This window comes from Leiobunum rupestre, chromosome 10, assembly GCF_980474605.1.
Source record: "Leiobunum rupestre chromosome 10, qqLeiRupe1.1.hap1, whole genome shotgun sequence".
In the NCBI taxonomy this organism is placed as follows: Eukaryota; Metazoa; Arthropoda; class Arachnida; order Opiliones; family Sclerosomatidae; genus Leiobunum; species Leiobunum rupestre.
Window position 1 is genome coordinate 789,594 of NC_143393.1, and position 19,367 is coordinate 808,960.

The 19,367-nt window shown below is 35.5% G+C and overlaps 1 protein-coding gene across 1 annotated transcript; it reads left to right on the forward strand.

The window, feature by feature from the left end:
• Positions 1–7,019: 7,019 nt before the first annotated feature.
• LOC149923330 (uncharacterized) lies at positions 7,020–11,553 on the forward strand. The gene is made up of 3 exons (XM_090161193.1): positions 7,020–7,128; positions 8,584–8,734; positions 11,217–11,553. The coding sequence occupies exons 2-3, from the start codon at positions 8,617–8,619 to the stop codon at positions 11,486–11,488; spliced, it is 390 nt and encodes a 129-aa protein (XP_090017319.1). The 5' UTR covers positions 7,020–7,128; positions 8,584–8,616; the 3' UTR covers positions 11,489–11,553.
• Positions 11,554–19,367: the final 7,814 nt, after the last annotated feature.

Consider the following 19,367-nt stretch of genomic DNA (forward strand, 5'->3'; position numbering starts at 1 on the left):
TGTGGACGTGGCCGTTGCAAACCCCCTGTAAATGTGCTTCTCACGCTCCTCGAATTAAATGTACTGAAATGTGCGCGTGTGGGGGTGACCCAGAAAACTGTGACAATTCGTACATAGAAAATGAAAATGTCGAAGACCTTGAAGGTTCTAGTGAAGATGATGACAGTGAAACGGAACTTTCTTTTTAAAAGGTGTATTCCCTTTTAAAAATGTGCATTTCTTTAAAAATGTGATATCAAATATATTTAACCATTATTGTTGTATTAAAATAGCGTAATAAATATTTATCTTTCAGTAATAGAAAACCCTTTTATAACCTGAAAAATTATTATATATTATAATTTTTGACGTAATAAGCTTTCATTTGATACCCTACACCGTGCGGTTATATTCCAAACGGCGACATCAAAGTATCTGGGGTTATGGTTTGACGCGCCCCTTATCTTTAATACTTTGCATAAATACACCCAGTGTTACTATAGTTTACATAGTGTTAGTCACGAGGTTATAAGCTTTAATTTGATACCCTACATCACGTGGTTTATTTCAACAACTGAATTAACTTCAAATGTGCGAAGGGGGCGGAGTATATTGCACCCCCTATCTAAAATAGCTAACATATATTAGGTTTTGCTTAACCAGGGTGGTAATTAGGGTATATATGTAAGTTGTAAATCATTTAAATAATAATTAATAAATTAGTTAATTAATTACTAATTATTAATCCCTTAAAAGATATTGGGTGGGCTACCGCCCCCCAGCCGCACCCCCTAAAGTTGTACCATCGATATTCGGATTATCCTCATTTTTCTAAAAATTTGGGTACCACCCACCATACTCTTTCACTTACGTGCACATGAGAAACATAACGCCACGCACTATTATCAGTTGCTATTATATAGCTCATTTCTATTTCTCAACAGCCTGCAAAGGTATATCATTGAATCAAAAGTGGGGGCTCTACTACTTGTTAGATCTCCTCTCAAGACTAACAAATTTCTAAGAAATAAATTTCATACAATGAGCATATTTATGGAATCTAATGATTTAAGGCCAGGGGCAAGAAACAACACCTCCCACACGAGGAGAGAGCTGTTGGTAAACATAGTGTGGCATGTTAATTTTGATTTTATACAAAAAAAACTAGCGGTTCTGATAAGAACTAAGCTGTACAGATTTTAACCTAGCAATTTGTTTTGCCTCTTTAACGAGGAGTATTTTGGCAATTTCGCAATAGCTTTGGTTGCAACATTCGGGGCTTTATCTTATATTGGTTTAATAAGAGTAATAAAAATTAATCTCAAAGAATCAATAGCCAAATGTATTCTCAGTAACCAAAGTCTGCTATAAGCTTTTTTTTAAACCTATTGTACATCCCAGTTCAAGGTCACTTCGAGCCAGACAACAAGATATTTAGATGTGTTAGTTTTCTTTATCACCATGTGGCCTCAATTTTCAACACTTTTCCCTTGGGGACCTATCTAGAGGACTAATTATACTCTCTGGGTTAAAACTCTTTCTTTGTATTGTTGAACTAAAATATTACTTACAATTTTTTTCATTTTCTAATCTTGTTTTTATCCTTTTTTGTAGGGCCCTTTTGCTAATACATTCTTTAATTTCTTTTTCCATTGCTATTTTCAAAACAGAGTTATATTATCAGAGATTCTTAATATTCTGTTAGTTATTGTGAGCGAGAAGTTCTTTCCTTTTTTGATTATTTTTCCAACTAGAGATGGAAGGAAAGGGGCAGTCTAAGTGTTTAATTTATCACTGAGTGTATTTTCATATTCTTCTCTAATTTCAAATATTCAATATTATATCTTTCTTAGATATAAATTCAATTCATGATTTTTACCCAAACACTAATTTTTGTAACAGTTAACCTAATCGTGTTACATCCTTAATAGGATATGATTTGATTGATCCAAATTGTTACAAGATGAACAAACAACGTGCCACGCCAATAGTGCTGTTAATGATTGGAACTCTCTCCCTTCTGACATCCGTGTATCGCTTTCTCAACACTTAAAATGTGCCAATGATTGTGTTTTCTATAGTAGTATTATAGTAGTCTTGTAATAGTATTTTGTCTTGTTTTTATCTGTTAATTTTTATATATATTTAATTCCTTTTATAACTATGCTTGTACAAAAGCCTTGTTGGCTTCATAAGCAGTCTTGCCAAATAAATAATAGAAAGGGTAAATAAACTCATCTTAAAGGGGGAAAAGCTAAGCCCTAAAAGAAATTAACAGTGTAAAGTAAAAATGCAAACTTGAGCAATAGACCAAATATCAATTAGTCAAAGTTTCACGTTTTAATTTTTAACTTTAAACGTCATGTAGGGTTTCTCAAAGACCTATTCGTACAAGTTTTAGCATGTAATTTAACTTTAAATGTCTTTTTTTCACCTTTTTAAGTTTCCTTGTATTCATGCTTCAGGCTTAAATTTATAAATAAATTGTATTAAACAAAATGTGCATTTTTTCTTGTTAAATTTTTTCAGTAGTAGATCATAGCTCCCAGTAATCAATTGATAAATAAAATTATAGAAATTCATGATGACCTAATCCTTATGTTATGATCTTGAATAACAAAGGTGACAGGATTAAAACAAGCACAGAGATGTAGGTGTTTTACCATGAGGAATGTCCGCCGAAGAAAACTTAGCAATAATGCGAATTACATTCAAGTATTTCCAAGTCCACTTTGCATCATCCTATGGCTAGAGAGTTCGAATTCCACTAACTAAATGAAGAACTATTCTAGCTGTGATGCACTCTAATATTTAACAAACATGGGATGAAATTCCAAAAAAATATTTTTCATGATCTTCTGCAGCAGTGGAAAAATGCTACCCATGAAAAAAATGTCCTTATAATTTATGTTCACATATTTTAAAAAATTAACAATTTCACATTTTCGAATTTGTTGACGAAAGTAGCAGGGCCGTAACCAGGGGGGGGGCGGTCGGGCCGTGCCCACCCTGGACCGTATGGTTGTAGGTACAATTTTTTATTTTTTTTTATTTGTTTCCATTGCGTGCCCACCCGGAAATCAAATCCTGGTTAAGGTGCTGAAAGTAGGTCAAAACCTACGCTTGTAAGTGTACTTTAGGGTTTTTCTGTTCTTTTCAGCAAGCTAAAAACATCTTTTCTAGCAATAAATATTCGCCATTTAAATTTAAATTTAAAAGATGAAAAAACTTTTCGGACAGTGTACACGGTAATTGATATTTTTAACAAATTTTACTTTAACTCACCACCAAAATTAGAACATCTTGAGAATTGTGTGTACTCACAGGTCGATGACATCTTGTTCCTTTAAATATGTTATTGTTCATCTTGCTCCTGAATTATTATTTTGATTTTTCCGAATTTTTCAATTATCGTTCTACTTAACAAATGTGTTATTGTTCGCTCGCCTTAAATGTAATAATTTAAAAAATTAGGGCGCTCATAAAGAAAAACGTTATTTTCACGGTTAAAATAATGCGGTTCAAGTTTAAAATCTAGGCAGAGAATGGACAATCGAAATGCCGAATTTATGTACTACTCTTTTTTTATGTACTAAATAAAAGGCATAAAATATATTAGTCGCGAATTTATTTCATTAAATCAGGTAATACAACTCCCCAGCAAACATAAAAGCCCGGGGACGTCCTTATAATACGTGGTTCATATAGCCCAGCTGGGTCCCGTCCAGAATTCTTCGAACCAGTGGCGACACCAAGAGATATTTAGGTGTAGGCTAATAATGTTCCTTAATTGTAAACCGAGTTGTAATCCCTATTTTTCTCCATTGTTGGGCCCCCCTATTAATTGACTTAAAATATTCAATTGGCAAATTTTATGTTTAAACCGAAAATAGTCTTTTATATTTAATTGAGGCCTTAAAAATCGACTTGAAATGAGTTCGTTTACTAGATTTGTGAGGCCCCACGTGAAAAAATTAATGTTGACTATAGCTTATTACGTGGGTACAATGGAATAAGAAAAATCACGAAAGAGGGCAGAAAATTATCTTTCTTTGATGGACTTTTCTACCATTTCCCGTAATTTATAGCTTTTTAAGCCTACCTGAGGCCCCAATCGCCGCTCCTGCTTTGTACGCGAGGTATTATATGTTAGTTACATCAGATATTCATCCTATTAGACTTAGCATAAGCCTCTAATAGATAGTACCGCCTAGAACTAAGATAATTCCGAAGGTGGACGACGCGAGCGAAAATGAGTCATCCCTACCTTCCCCAGCAGCGTTGGCCCAAAACAACGAGATAACTCTCTGAAGTAAAGGGAAAGGCTGTTAGGGATAAAGCCTACATTTGCGGATTAATAACGAAATTTTAGCAAGATAGAACAGCAATTAATTAAAAAACCGACATATCTAATAACTAGAAATAAAAAACAAACTTGTAGCAAGCAAAATCGTAAGATTTAATCACTGTAGTCCAATTAAAATTATAAAACGAATATCTGGTAGGAATATACGAATTTTTATCTGCTGATCAGTTGAAAATTCGGATAAACAAATCAGTTACCACCCCATCGGATAAAACTTCGAGCAGATTAGCAAATTTATATGCTTAACTGTTTAAGAATATATCCGATATGAGAAAATAGTAAGAGATTGCCTTATTCAGATAACAGTTAGAAGCACTAGCCAAGATTGAGGTTTCTAGATTGAGGTTTCTAGTTGCTTAACAGACATTTGCAGAAGTAGTCTCTTACGTTTGTAGAAACATTTAACAAGAATTGAACTGAAAAATTTTAAAGTTCTAGAAGGTGTCGGTTACTGTTACTTTATACTTTTAATAGTTCGTAACCATAATAATAAAACTCATAATGGAGCAACCGAATTTAAAAATATTTTTATAACTGTGATTTTTTTTAAATACTTTTCGTTTTTTTTTAACAAAGTAATGTTGAAAGTTAGTATTTATTTCATTACTACATGTAATTACTAACCATGTAAGCACAAACTTTTCAGTTTAGTTTTGGTTAAATATAACAAACGGTAAATTTAGGAACAGTGTCAGTATAAGTAACATATAATACCCTAAATTATGAAATTGGGATATTTCATCCTTTCTTTACAGTGGGGGCCAAAACATTTCGAAATGGCGAAGCCCGGAACTAGTATTACCCAACTTGAAGTAACATATTCCGGGAGTTTTTAAAATTAGGTGTCGGTGTGGAAATTTCAGTTCGTCAGCTTAAATCTTATTTTACCAAAACTTATTGAACACGTCTTTTAGTGCATCTCAATCGGACAAAAAGTTTTTAAATTTATAGGGGGGGAGGCGTATATTTTCTTTGGGTTTTTGATTTGAAGTAAAAAATTTACAATTTCCATTTGGTTTTCTCGTTTGAACTTGAAGTTGAAACTTCCGCCTCAATTGAGTTGAGCCTTTAGAATACTAACAATCAGTTGTCATTTAAAAAGAGGCTAAAAACTGGATAAAAGTATCTAATACACCATTGACAGTAGCGTATGCCGCATTCTCGTATGTTAAGCCATAAACGAATTTTTATATAATTAACCATTTAGAACTGACTCCTTTGCCATGACCAATAGAAAAAAAAATCAGAAAGAGTATTTAAGTTCCGGGTTGCAGAGTTTTTCCATAAGTTAATTACTTACTATCTCCCTAGGGAGCTAGTAATTCATAAACTTATGGTTTTACTGCTTTATCTTTGAAGAAGAAAGTATGTAAGAAAAAAATGCATGATCAAAGCTTTAACTTATGGGTGTTGTGTGACTTTTGGTGTCGGTAATAGTCCTTTTTATAAAAAACAAAATACTTTTTTATAAACCGCCTCATTTTAGTACAAAATGTCCACACGTGAAGCTAGTGGCTTTCATTACTTTGTTTATGACATACATTGCGGCGCCATACCATTATTTTGAACCGGGTGCCACAAACCCTCGGAAGCTTCCTTCCCTACATCAGTTCCCTTATCCCAAATTGTATGTCCCTCATAGCATTCATTAGGAAATAAGTTAATATGTCAAACTTTAGGTATTTATGTAAATTTTGTATATACTTATACAATGTTGGTTAATTATTGAAATAAATTTTGAAAAAAAAAAATATTCCGTAGACGAATGTTTCGAAACGAAAATTTCGATACGGAAATTAAGTTAAGAAAGATATGTTTATATTCAGTATACGGAAACTCCGTTCCAAAAATATTCCGTACATGGAAGTTAGGTTACGAAAAATATTCCGTACATGGAATTTTCGTTACAAATGATATTCCGCATATGGATTTTTCGTAACGGAAAAGATTCTGTGCATCGTGACCAAAATTTTAATACAGGGATTTTTCGTTACAGAAATATTTCTCTTCAGCGAATATTTTTTAAAGCCTAGAACACACTTACGTTAATTATTTTACGTTTCTGTTCACTTTTAATATTTTCCGTCACCGTTTTACGTAAGTGTGTACTAAGTTTAATGCTAGGTCAGTCTAAAAAAATGGAAAATATCTCATTTACTGATATTCTCGAATATATAAGAAGATCACAGTTAGGTAAGACTTTCATGTTTGTGTGTTTTTTTGTAAAATACACATTAATATTTAAATAAAATAATTATGGTGTATTTAGTACGCTGCATTTTCATATCGCACAAATTGTAGTTGCATTCTCATTAATAGCACTTGGTATGGGGGCGGCGGCTGCGAGACTAATATTTTGGTGGCTGCGACTAAAAATTTCCAAGCAGTCAAAATCGTTGCCAATCCCCCCCCCCCCTGCTCTCGTAAGCCGCTATAGATATACTCAACCAATTGATCTTACGCGTGAAGTTTTAAAAAATACCAACAACAAAGTGGTGAACGTTTTTTTAAAAACCAAAGAATAAGCTAAGCGAGTCCTACTCAAATAGCCTGATGAGGTCTTTGTTAGCGATTTGGCTCGTTTAGCCCGTAATTTATAGAATTGTGTATTGAATTAAATATTTTTTGACAGTTAAACAATTGGTGATAACCTAGTTTTACAAAATACATTTGTCCTGCCACATAGGAACAATTTCCTTCGTCTCTGCCTTAACGCCGTTTGCTTCCGAGCAATTCAAACACGGAAACGTTGCTCAAACAAGCATTCAGATTAAAAAAAATTGGTAAGAATTTTATAATTACTTTCATGATAGGATGAAATAAATTAAACTTATCTATAATATAGTGGAACATTATTTGAGAAATACATAAGAAAATAAACAAATTAAGATTCCATCGGATATTCCTGATGTTTGCTTTGTCAAAAATACTCGCCAAGATAATAAAAAAGTGCAACGTAGAAATCCGTTGGAAGCGCTAATTGGGAAGGCAGTGACTGATTAACAAATCTTGCTTATTTGCACAAATTCCGTCTACGATATTTTCAATCAAAAATCAGCGAAACTCGTTTGCGTTTTAAGTGGAGTATTCAAGGGGTCCGACACTCTTAAAATTTTAATAACATTTACATTTTTTCATTACATCAGTTCTCTCTTTTGTACGGAATTGCATTCTAAAACGAATAATTGGAGTTCGACAGCCATTGCTGATTTGTGTGTATTAGTCTCACGTACAGTGATGCCGATGCCGCCGTGTCGCGCATATCTCTTCAACGGTTAGGGCTAGAAAAGTCAATGATATCTCGTTCGAGTGTAAATTCATTGCCATTGATATCATTTCATAAAGTTTTCAAATCGGAGCCCTAGAAGTTTGGCAAATGCCCAATTTACTATTTTCGGTGGTTTCGCTTTGTGTGGTAGATAATTAAATTCCATAACGTTAAAAAAATATTATTGGATAGGTTGGGATTCAGCGGCCCTAAAACTTCGGTTAAATCAGTAAATATGAAATTTAAGTATAGTTTTCAGTGTAATTTACGGGACCCCAATTTTCGTGGTTTTATATTTTGCCTAAAAATCTACATAGAGTTCCTTAATTTAAGTTCGATTTTCATAAAAGTTATATTTTTGAATAGCTGTCGTTTACTTATAACCTAGATTAGCAAAACCGTGCCTTAAATTTAATTCTAAGTAAGGCTTTTTGGGCAGCGTATACGGACCCCAGCAATTTCCAACATTGGAAATCCGCGTGTTTATAGAGGTCTACGCGCCGGTTTCCCTCTAGCGTTATTCAAGGCCGTTAAGAGTGCGCCGCGCTTCCAACGTATGACCAGAAGTAACAATTAAGTATGACATTGATCGACCTATTCTTCGGCGTACGACCAGAAGTACTTAGTGTGACACTCAACGTAACAAATAAGTATGAAACTGATCGAACTAGTGTTTGTCGTTAATTAGAAGAAACAAGGGTCACACTCAACGTCTCACCAGAAGTAACAAATAAGTGTGATCAGAAGTGAAAAATAAGAGTGAGGGAGCTGTTAGCTTGCATGGCATGAAGGGCTTGCCACCACCCTCCTACGCATTGTAACCCGGCCACCTGAATTAAAGGCTTTAAATAACGCTTGATGACGTATGCCGAAGGTGGTGCCTTGGGTATTAGCCTAGCTGATTAAAGTACTTGGTGCTGCTATAATTATTGTCTTTCCCTAAAACTAAGAACCTTTATTTTCTTCGTAGCTGCTGTTTCGAAAGTGTAAAGAATATATCGATATGAGAGGCTCATCTTTTCTTATCTCGGTGTCGAGTCTGACTTTTGTTCTCCAGGGATTAATGTGCAACGTACCTATACACAATGACGCATTTCATAGGATGCATTATGCTTATCCAGGTAAATATTTTCGCCTTTGATTTTGAATGGTTGTCGAAAATAATTGAATTGGGTTTTCATCACGAGTCGATACTTAATGAAACACAGATCAACCAATAGGCGACATGTGACACGAGCGGAAACGTCAGGAATTAGTAAGACAATACTAAGCCAGGGAAAAACGGAGCAGGATAAGAAACTAAACGGAAACTGAAAGATGTAAAACAATCACTGCGGAAAAGGATTTCAAGCTATTTCCGCAGTTTTCAATTTCTCTAAAAAAATCTTGTTATGGGCGCGTCCGAGATGAGTGTACGCATCATTTACCGCTCTTTTACTTCATATCCTGGCACACAAGCAGATATATTGAGAATAAAGAAACTTCCTTAAAAGCCCGATCACGGTATCACTAGCGCCATTTTCCCCCAGTGGCTAGGGATTAGTAATTATTTTTTAACAAACCATAAATATAATTGCAAAAACAGGTATAACTTTAATTGTTTAGATATTTCATTCTTAGTATTGTTATATTTAAAAACTCAAATATTAAAATGAAGTCTACTCTAGCTTTCTAAAAAATACTTACTTTCTGGATGGAGCTTTCCAATCAACAAAAAATAAATAATTTGAAAATCTTACAATAGTATGGCTATATCGTTTTACATTTAGATAAGTTTGAATTTCACGCAAATTGTTCAAAATTGTTGTAAGTCTCGCCGTTTGAAGCGCTTAAGTAGAATAAATAAAACGTGGTTTTAAGCATTCCCGAAGGTACGAGTTTCCTATCTCTTTATAATGATCTAACAGTCCGTAGCTTTGGAAACGGCCGCCATATTGGGTTGAATTTTTTTATCTAGAGCTTTAAGCATAGGGGACTTTGTCCTGCGTCACACGGTTTTGAAAAGCCAAAAATGCGGCAGAAATTAAAAAATTATAAGAGACAGAAGATATTTACGTATTTGTAACCAGGAAAAAAAAACAGGAATAACGTTGCACCAAAATTTTAAAGCTGCGCCCCCAATGACCAAGTTAGCTTCCCCATAGGAACACAGAGTTAACGTTGGTGGCATTCGATAGCCCTTAAAAAGTTTGGAGAGTTGACAAAAATTTTAAGTCGTAAGTCTTACCATATACTAACAAAATTAAGTTTTAGGGTGGGAAAAGTCCATTTCAGAGTATGTTTACCCGAGATTTCTTCAGTAACACGCAAGTGGATACCCAACATTTTTCGAACGTTTTCTAGTAAACGTTCCATTATATCCATTCCATAAATATTTACGGTCTATCAGTTCAAACACAAATATACACATTTATACATCTAAAATTTCACCTACCTACCTATAATCAATCACCTACTCCTACCTACCTACCTATAAACATACACCTTTACCTACCTATGATTCTACACTTACTTAAATACCTACAAACAAGATTACCTTATTCCTACTTTCCTACCACCTCACATTCACCTATTCCTATACGTACCTACATATTAACATACAAATAAATGCACCCACAATCAGGGTACTAACATAATTACGTATGTTCAACTAAACACAAAGACTAAGTTACCTAGACAATAGTGCTGTAACCCTCTCCCCTTATCGCAACACAAAATGATCTTACGCTTGTGTTAAAGGTTGTAATATCCGACACAATTTCACATAACCCAATATTTCTAAGGTTCTTTTTTTAATGATAACCGATGTGTTATGTTCTGGTTCAACCACTATAATTCGAACACAAAATATTTTATAACCGTATGTGCTTTGGACTTAAAAAGCAGCTACCGGTAAAAATGATCGCGTGGGTCTAAGTTAACCAGGCTTAGAGTCCTTAATTACCGTCATTTTGGAAATCAGTAAATTACGCGTTAATTTAGCAAGAGTTTGTGGCGCCCGGAACAAATCTCTTGAATGTCACCCTTTTTTGTTTTAAACATACCTAAAAATGCGGCCCTTAATGACTGGCGGCCCGTTTACAAAAAGGTCATCAAACAGATTATGGAGCCCAAAAATGAGTGGCGCTCGAGGCATGGCTCCCCCTTTGTTTCCCTTTTGCTACGCCACTGAGTCCAGGGGCGCCTGAGAGCTAAAGACGGCCCTGAAGCAGACGAGATATGAATGTGATTTTTAATAAATAGGGCTAGATATAAATATTCTTCCTAAGCAAACACTCGAAATATAATAAAACGATAAAAATATACTAAAATATACTACAACGCGAATAATGTTAGGTTTTGACTTATTTAAGGCACATTTTAGATAAATGATAAAACAAACAAGAAACAGTTCAACACGAATTTGATGGGAAATTGGTTATTACCAGGGCAATTACCATTTTCGTAATTTTCCCGAGAAAATTGTAAATTATTGTTGCCATAGTAATTTACCGTGTAAATTTCCAGGGAAATATTCTGGATGCGTATCTCTAACCAGGCTACGTCTGTGAATGTGCCGTTGCTATAAATCTGTCTACATATTTCTTAATCTCTCTTACAAAGCTTGCCCAGCGTCTGAGGAGCTCTCACTGTCCAACTGCAGCGATTCACTTTGCACAGGGATTGGTACTGAAAAAGCGCTTTGCTATTCAGTGAATAGGGTCTCTGGTGACAACCACTGCGTTTGCACGTGTCATAAAGCTAACCACCGAGAATTTAAAACTGACGAAAAAGGGCCGTCAGATTTGGACTGCTCAAAACTCACATGCCCTAACGAAGTTAAGGCTCATTGCTACGATGGTTCTAAAAACGTATATTATTGCGACTGTCCGTAATTGTAGTTGCACTCTTTGTAAAATAAAAGAATAATAAAAATATTACGACCTCGCAAGTGAGAAAATTTCGATCTTCGAGAGTGAAATTTATGCACCCCTGGTTTCAATAAAGGGCCTGAGGAGAGGGGAGGTAATATATGCCCAAATGTTTGAAAGCGAATTTAAGGTTTTAAGAATCAGGACCTTTTCCATGGCACAGTTTCTAAACAATCGCCAGCGCTGATGTTATTATCGTAAACGCGTTTAGATTTCAAATTCAAATTATGAAACTCTAGGAATAAATATCGTTTTACGCTTCTTATTTTCACACCCCAATTCAATAAAACCATTATTGCCCCTGATGGCAACCGATCAGGTTGTAGTTACACGGAAAAAAATAAGAAATTAAAAAATTATTTCTGCAACCCAAAGTTTCTAGGTGGAACAAATACTCTCCGAGTCCAGGTCCCACTCTGTTGAGAGTCGTCAATTAATCGTTCAAGGCTTTAGTAGTGGAAGGCTATACTTTTAAGCCGATTTTCTTCTGGGGAAACCTATATGACAAAAAAACTATGAGGGATGAATTCCCCCCTTTCCGAACACACTCACACCAGGGGGGGAGAACTACTTTATAAAATTAAATGTTTCGATGGTTTTAAAATTTAACCAAAACATAGAATATAATATCTATCGGTAAAACATATTTTTTAATTATTTTATTTATTAAAAACAATAATCTATGAATCCTCGACTTGCTTGGAAATAACTTGATTGTTTTTAAAATTCTCGTTTCAACTTTCTTTAATCAGGTCACTCTGTCTTTTATCTAAATAATGAGGGTGGATGAAAATATTATATATAGGTTGAGAAAATACGTGTTTCAAAACTAGCTGAGTTAAGAAAACGTTTACCCTCGGAGGGGTACTACAATCAACGTGTAGGTCTGTGTGTGTGTCTGTCTGTGGGCTGCGAACGCGTTACCGGGGGCAAAGTTCAAAACGCGTTACCGGGGCAAAGTCGAAAAACCGTGTTTGTGGTGAGCGTTAACGGATAAATTTGCGATAGGGTTGGGTTTGGTTGTTTGTTTTTTCGTTAACGCTCATCGTCGCCACGGTTTCAAATCAGTTTTATTGGATGTTGAATTGTGGCAGTTGTGGGTGCTGAGTTTGTTGAGTTTTTGTTTTGTATGTATGGGTGTTTTATCTCCAACTTCTTCCTATTGACATTTAAGACGAACCGAGTGCTAAGGGTTACGATAAACGTCTCAACGTCCAAATGGCAGGGTTTCCAACAATTGTTCACGGTATTCGCCTTGGTATCAAATTGCGATTGCATCGAGCGGGATTTGAACCCGAGTCCTCCTCCATAACAGGCAGACGTTCTACCACCGAACCACCGTTTCATGTTATGGTCAGGGCCCTCTATAGATATTTGGTCGCCTTGGGCAAATAACATTCCCGCCCCCTCTATCAAAGGCGTATCCAGGATTTCTATTCGGGGTAGTTTTGGCGAGCCTATCCTCGGCGAGCGAGTGAAGCGAGCTTGGCTCTCCACCATATATAACTCCTTAGATACGGCCATGCTTTCTACAGGGTGTCCACTAAAAAATGAAACAGGGCGAATATCTCAAAATCTGTTATAGGTACGATTTTGAAATTTTTAAGTCGTATACAAGAAGTAGAGGGAAACCTACTGCGTAAATGTCGATGACCTTGAACCACGTCTTTAAGGTCATCCACAAACTAACGCGAGAACCGTAAGTGTTAGAAAGTTCGTTCCAATTTGAAAAGTGTTCCACGTCACATTGTAGGTCCAATTAGCTTTAATTCGATCGAATGTGACCAATAGGAAGTCGAGAAAGTGTTTTTCGAAATCACAAAGGTCGTTAAAATGAAAATTGAAAGAAAACGCACATAAATCGAAACCAATTCGAGTAACATCGAAATTTGCTAGTCAAACTCATTATGGTTGTCGTCATGACAACAACATTTAAAAAATTTCAAATGTCATTTAATTTTACGGTAAGCCTAATATTCATTCGAAGTTTATTTTTGTAACCCAAAGTTAATTTTTTCTTTAGAAATAATAAAGTTATGTATACTATTCGAGAAAAGGGCGAAATGGTTTGGTTATTTTATGAAATTGGGAGAAAAGCGTGATTAGCAGCGGCAATTTTTTGGCAGGGTCATCCTCGTTTAACACTTACGCACAATACGATTTTGCGAGTAGTCAATCGATTTCAATTAACAGGTGAAGTTAATGGAATAATTGAAGGAGATTATCGTGAAAACAACCTTGACGTCGATATATTAGCTTATTTCAACGCTAATCGGCGCTGGAGCACACGCGGATTAGACCTACAATGTGACGTGGAACACTTTTCAAATTGGAATCAACTTTCTAACACTTACGGTTCTCGCGTTAGTTTTTGGATGACCTTGAAATTGTTAAACTTAACACCCTCAATCCTGATGAGGATGTGTAGCAAATTTCAGTACTCTTACACGAGTATCTTTAGAGTTATCAGCTCCCGAACCTCACTTTCGACACGTTATCAACTTAACGACCTTCTTGTTTTTCATCTAGCATTTCTCGGCTTCCTATTAATCAAATCTGATCAGGTTCAAGCTATTTGTACTTAAAATGTCACGTGGAACACTTTTCTAATTGAAACCAACTTTCTTCCACTTACGGTTCTCGAGTTACGTTTCGGATGACCTTAAAGACGTGGTTCAAGGTCATCGACATTTACGCAGAAGGTTTCCCTCTACATCTTGTATACGACTTGAAAATTTCAAAATCGTACCTAAATCAGATTTTGAGATATTCGCCTTGGTAATTTTTAGTGGACACCATGTATAGAGAGCGAAGCTAATACTCCATGATACATAGTATAAGATTTGACTTAAAGAATAATTAAAATAAAAGGTTTTTATATATTTTGTTAAATATATTTCTTTTTGCAAATTTACTAATTACTCTAACATATTTGATTCTATCGCGAGAATACTTAAAATATTCAGTTGAAACTGTCCTAGTGTAGAGCGAAGATAATTTTTTATCCCTGTGTAAAACAGAAAAAGACCTTTCTCCTAATACTAATAAAAATCCGTAATGCAGTGGCTACGTTTGGGAACGTAGATTCAATGTTGGAATTATAATTGTCTTTAAACTAAGCTCTGCTTTCGATGTAATTTTTTCATTGGTTATTATATTTACGTTATTAAAATGCAAACATTCTTGAAATAAAACTTTCCTCTAAATCGACAGAATATGTATTGCGCATTGCAGAACCTTTTTTTCTTATAATTTCGTCATCCAAATTCTTTAAAATAAATTAAAACCCGAACCGAGAAAAAATTTCATAATAAGCAGTTTTCCTTTTTTTTATTTCAGTTACGAGCTTATCTATAATAACATAAAAGATGTTAATATAAAATTATTCGTCTTTGTTAAAATTTGTTTTATCAGATCTACGTTCGTCAAACTGTCTTTTTATTTTAATTTTCTTTTTATTTGGAATGCATCGCATCCAGATAAGTCAAATCCTTTATTTTTATAATATTTAAAACTCGTTTCAATACTTTTCTCTTTTATATACCCTTCTAATGAATTATATAACGAAACTATGTCTTGAAGATCAATTTCAACTTTCTGTAGGGATGCATTTTCTTTGTTCATATTTTTCAAAATATCATTCCAAAATAAAATCAACACATCCGTTTCCAAGGAATTAAGATGTTTTTCGAAAGTTTTGGCTTCCAGTTTGGCAGAAGGGTTTTGCGTAGAATTTTCAGATATGTCTTTCAACGCAGCTATAAAATAAGCATATCCAGAAACTATCGGTTCAACAGCTTCAGCATGTGCTGACAACGCGTATTGTTTAACGTTTTTGGTACTTTACATTTCGAAGGTTAATGATTTTTTAATAATTTCCATCTTCCTGTTGAACCAGAAAAATAATTTTATGGCTTCTATACAGCTTTCCGCTTCTGATTCACCAATTAAGTTCGTAGAATGGGCTGCGAAACGCAAATAAATAGCAAGTTTATTTTGCAACTTTAAACGAGCTTGAAGACCAATTTACAGGGTGTCTCAATTTGCTCGATCAGGCCATTTTTCTCAAAATTTATTTATGCTAGGGTTCGTGCCGTTTTGGAAAATTTATTTTTTCACCGGTAGGTGGCACGCAATATGTTTCAATGTTAAAGTTGTAGGGCATAGTCGAAAGTGTAAAAATAATTTTGGTTCGGTTGAAAAAGACCTATTTTTTACTGAGTTTGGAGGTCGGGGGGAAAAACAAGTAGTACTAGCAGGCAATAGCCTTTAACGTAAACAATCGTACATAATCACAACACACATGTACATTTATTTTAGGGAACTTATGCTTTCAGCTATGTAGTTAATAATCAGATCTGCAAAAAGTTATTGTTAAAGAAAATTATTACGTTCAACACCAAAGTAGACAAAGACCGCGTCTTCCATTTCGACGTGGTAACGAGTAAGATCATCAAACAATGATTTGTAGACCAAAAATTACACTTATTTTTCTTTTGTTGTTTTTTAACGTATTTAAAGCGTTTACATTTCAAAGTTAAAACATTATCTCAGCTTGGCCGATTATTGTCCAGTATGCCTCTTTACACTCGAGATCAGCGCGCTCATATGCTAGAATTATTTTACGGAGAAGGTCGTCGTAATGCTACTCTAGTAAGTCAGTTATTTAGACGAAGATTTCCCAATTGCAGACCAAGTCATACGACGGTTCTTAGAGTGGTCCGCGACTTCGACAACTGGGGTAATATCAATCCGAGGTTTCGTGGTCGTGGTCTCCAGGACATCGACATGGAAAACACCATACTTGCCTACTTCGTCACCTATCCTCGAGCGAGCGTCAGGACTGCCAGCTTTGACTTAGGGTTGGATCGAAACTACATTTGGGACACTTCACCAAGAACTGCATGACGGTGATATACAGCGCCGACTCGACTTCTACAATTGGTTTTGCCTCATGGCTGATGCACACCAGGATTTTCACGATCAACTACTGATGTCCGACGAATGTTCATTCGGAAGAGATGGGCCTTTCAACCGTCAAAACCAACATATGTGGGACTACGAGAATCCACACTGGAGATTTCCTCACCGCCACCAAGTGCAGTTTCGCTTAAATGTATGGGCTGGTGTGTTAGGTGACAGAATTATTGGCCCGTTCTTCCTGCCAAATCGTCTGAACGGTCAAAACTACTTGGAGTTCCTTCAAAATGAAATATCCAACGTGTTGGACGACATTCCTCTGGCCGAGTACAGACGCATCTGGTTCCAGCAAGATGGGGCGCCACCTCACCAATATCGTGACGTGGTTGCATATCTAAACGACGAGTTTCCTGGAAGATGGATCGGAAGAACTGGTCCTGTTCGTTGGCCTGCAAGATCCTACGATCTAACACCACTCGACTTTTTTCTTTGGGGATTCGTAAAGGACTACGTATACCAAACACCTGTGACGAGCGTTGAAGATTTACGACAAAGAATCATCGAAGCATGTCGCCGGGTGACTCCAGAAATGGTTCGGGGATCATTTCGCAATATGCAACATCGTGCATATTTGTGCATTGCATCAGAAGGTGGCATTTTTGAAAACATTTTGTAGAAGTCATTAAAAAACATTTGTCACTTGGGCTAATTATTATTTGTTTATTTTTCGAAATCTCATAACTGAAATGCATGTTACCTACAATTCGTTAAAGGCTATTGCCTGCTTGTACAACTTGTTTTTCCCCCGACCTCCAAACTCAGTGAAAAATAGGTCTTTTTCAACCGAACCAAAATTATTTTTACACTTTCGACTATGCCCTACAACTTTTCAATTGAACCATTTTGCGTGACACCTACCGGTGAAAAAATAAATTTTCCAAAACGGCACAAAATCGTTCGATTTTTCTGAAATTTAGTAACCAAAGCCTTCCATACCTAACAAACAAACCCTGAAAATTTCAGAACCCTAGCATAAATACATTTTGAGAAAAATGGCCTGATCGAGCAAATTGAGACACCCTGTACATTCCTGACATATTGGAAGCGTTATCATAAGATTGCCCCCTGCAATCTTCTAAGTTAATATCCAATTTTGATAGATTTTCTAGTTTACAATTTTCCATTTCCTCACCCTTATCAAAAGTGGATATTAAACAGAAAGTCTGGGAGGACCCGGTAGCCCTGTTCCATCAAAAATGAGGATCCCCCAAGCATGCCCCTAGTTTGTGCCTACCCCCTTTGGCGGAGCATTACAAATGGCGCTTTACTCGCATGTACCTGCGTAAATCGGCTGATATATTATAGTTCTTCTTCAGTTCCTTATCCACCTGATTATATAGTCTTTGGGCTGGATTTGGTGCGTCTGCTCTTTGTGAAAATTCACATGTTTGGCAAGGCTTAGGTAGATAATTGATAAAAACATTTTTGTTTTGTTTGAATGGGGTGTGCGGCTTAAAGTGTTTAACGAATTTAAAAACAATGGAACTTTAAAAGAACTACTAGAAGATATGTGTTCTCAACACGAGTTGTTAGATTCGCATTACTCTGAAGAAAGAGGAGGATAGTGGCTTTCTGTACGCATGGAATAATTTGGTATACAATTTAGTACTTAATGAAGAAGGAATTGACCCAGTTATAATTTATGACCCAATATATGCAAATGAACTCTCCAATGTAGTACATTGGATAGCTTGGCAAAAAACCTCAATAAAATCCCTGTAGTTTTGAGGGGAATTAACAACGGAGGTTTATTTATTGCACATGATTCCCTAATTCCGTATGTGTCAACAGTTACAAAAATGGTTATCGGATCAGTTTCGCCTCTCATCTGGTAGAAATAATCCAGGGAAAACAATTAAAGAAACTACTTCAGTTGTGAAAAATGATTAAAATTTCAAGAAACATTTTTAACTATAATTCGAAAAGTCCCAGCGGTGATTGAGAAAAGTTTCAATATAAATATTATACACGACAGGCGACATGGGACATTATCAACTGAAGTTAGTAATTTAATCGGGGTGCAGTTATCCACTTTTTATTTCTTCAACAGTGTCAAATCTTCATCACAATTTGTCTCCTTAGCAGCTTCATTTGGCTCACATTTACGTTTAGCAAATTTAAGTTTATTAGTTGTAAAACAATTAATTTCATCCCCCTTTTCTTGAGATACAATTGAACCCAAAATCTCAGTTTGCGATTCTGCATTATTACCTTGGTTATTACTATCATTGATTAAATAACCTTATAGGGTTATTTAATCCATGTTACTATACTAAAATTTGTCTGTACATCCCTATCTACTGGAATTTTAGTTAAACCTTGGTTTAAATCTTCACTGGTTTGTATAGTACCAATTGAATACAAATCTTTTATAAATAAATTACACTGACTAAATTTACTTTTCGGCTTTAAAGCTAACTCTTCTGGTGTATATTTCTTACGAGCTTGAGCCAAAATTTTTGAAAAAGGAATAAATTAACCAATGTGACAACGTCTTCGGGAATTTTACCAAGGAATGCTTCTTGGTTTTACCGCTAGGTTAGCTAGCATCGCCCATCTAAACTATTTCCTCTGACCGTGACGTCATGAGACATAGGCCAAACGTAACAGAGTCGTTCCTGATTGGCTCAATCATTGTATAGGGGAAACAACTCCTCATTTTTGAAGGAAACCACTGAGAAAGCTAACGAACCCTTTTCCTCCCAGACTTTCTGTTTTATATCCACTTTTGCCCTTATGTCCTACATTTTCTACAAAACACCAAAAACCTCTCTACTGCCATTCCAGAGAAATTAACATATCTAATTACAACAGTTAACTGGTCAGTATGTGACATGCCCGGTATTGAGTCGACTATCAACGA

Excerpts from the sequence above, each read along its gene's own strand:
- LOC149923330 (XM_090161193.1), top strand. The coding sequence starts at position 8,617 with ATGAGAGGCTCATCTTTTCTTATCTCGGTGTCGAGTCTGACTTTTGTT. Across the intron at positions 8,735-11,216 it reads GATGCATTATGCTTATCCAG|CTTGCCCAGCGTCTGAGGAG; the intron begins GTAAATATTTTC and ends TCTCTTACAAAG.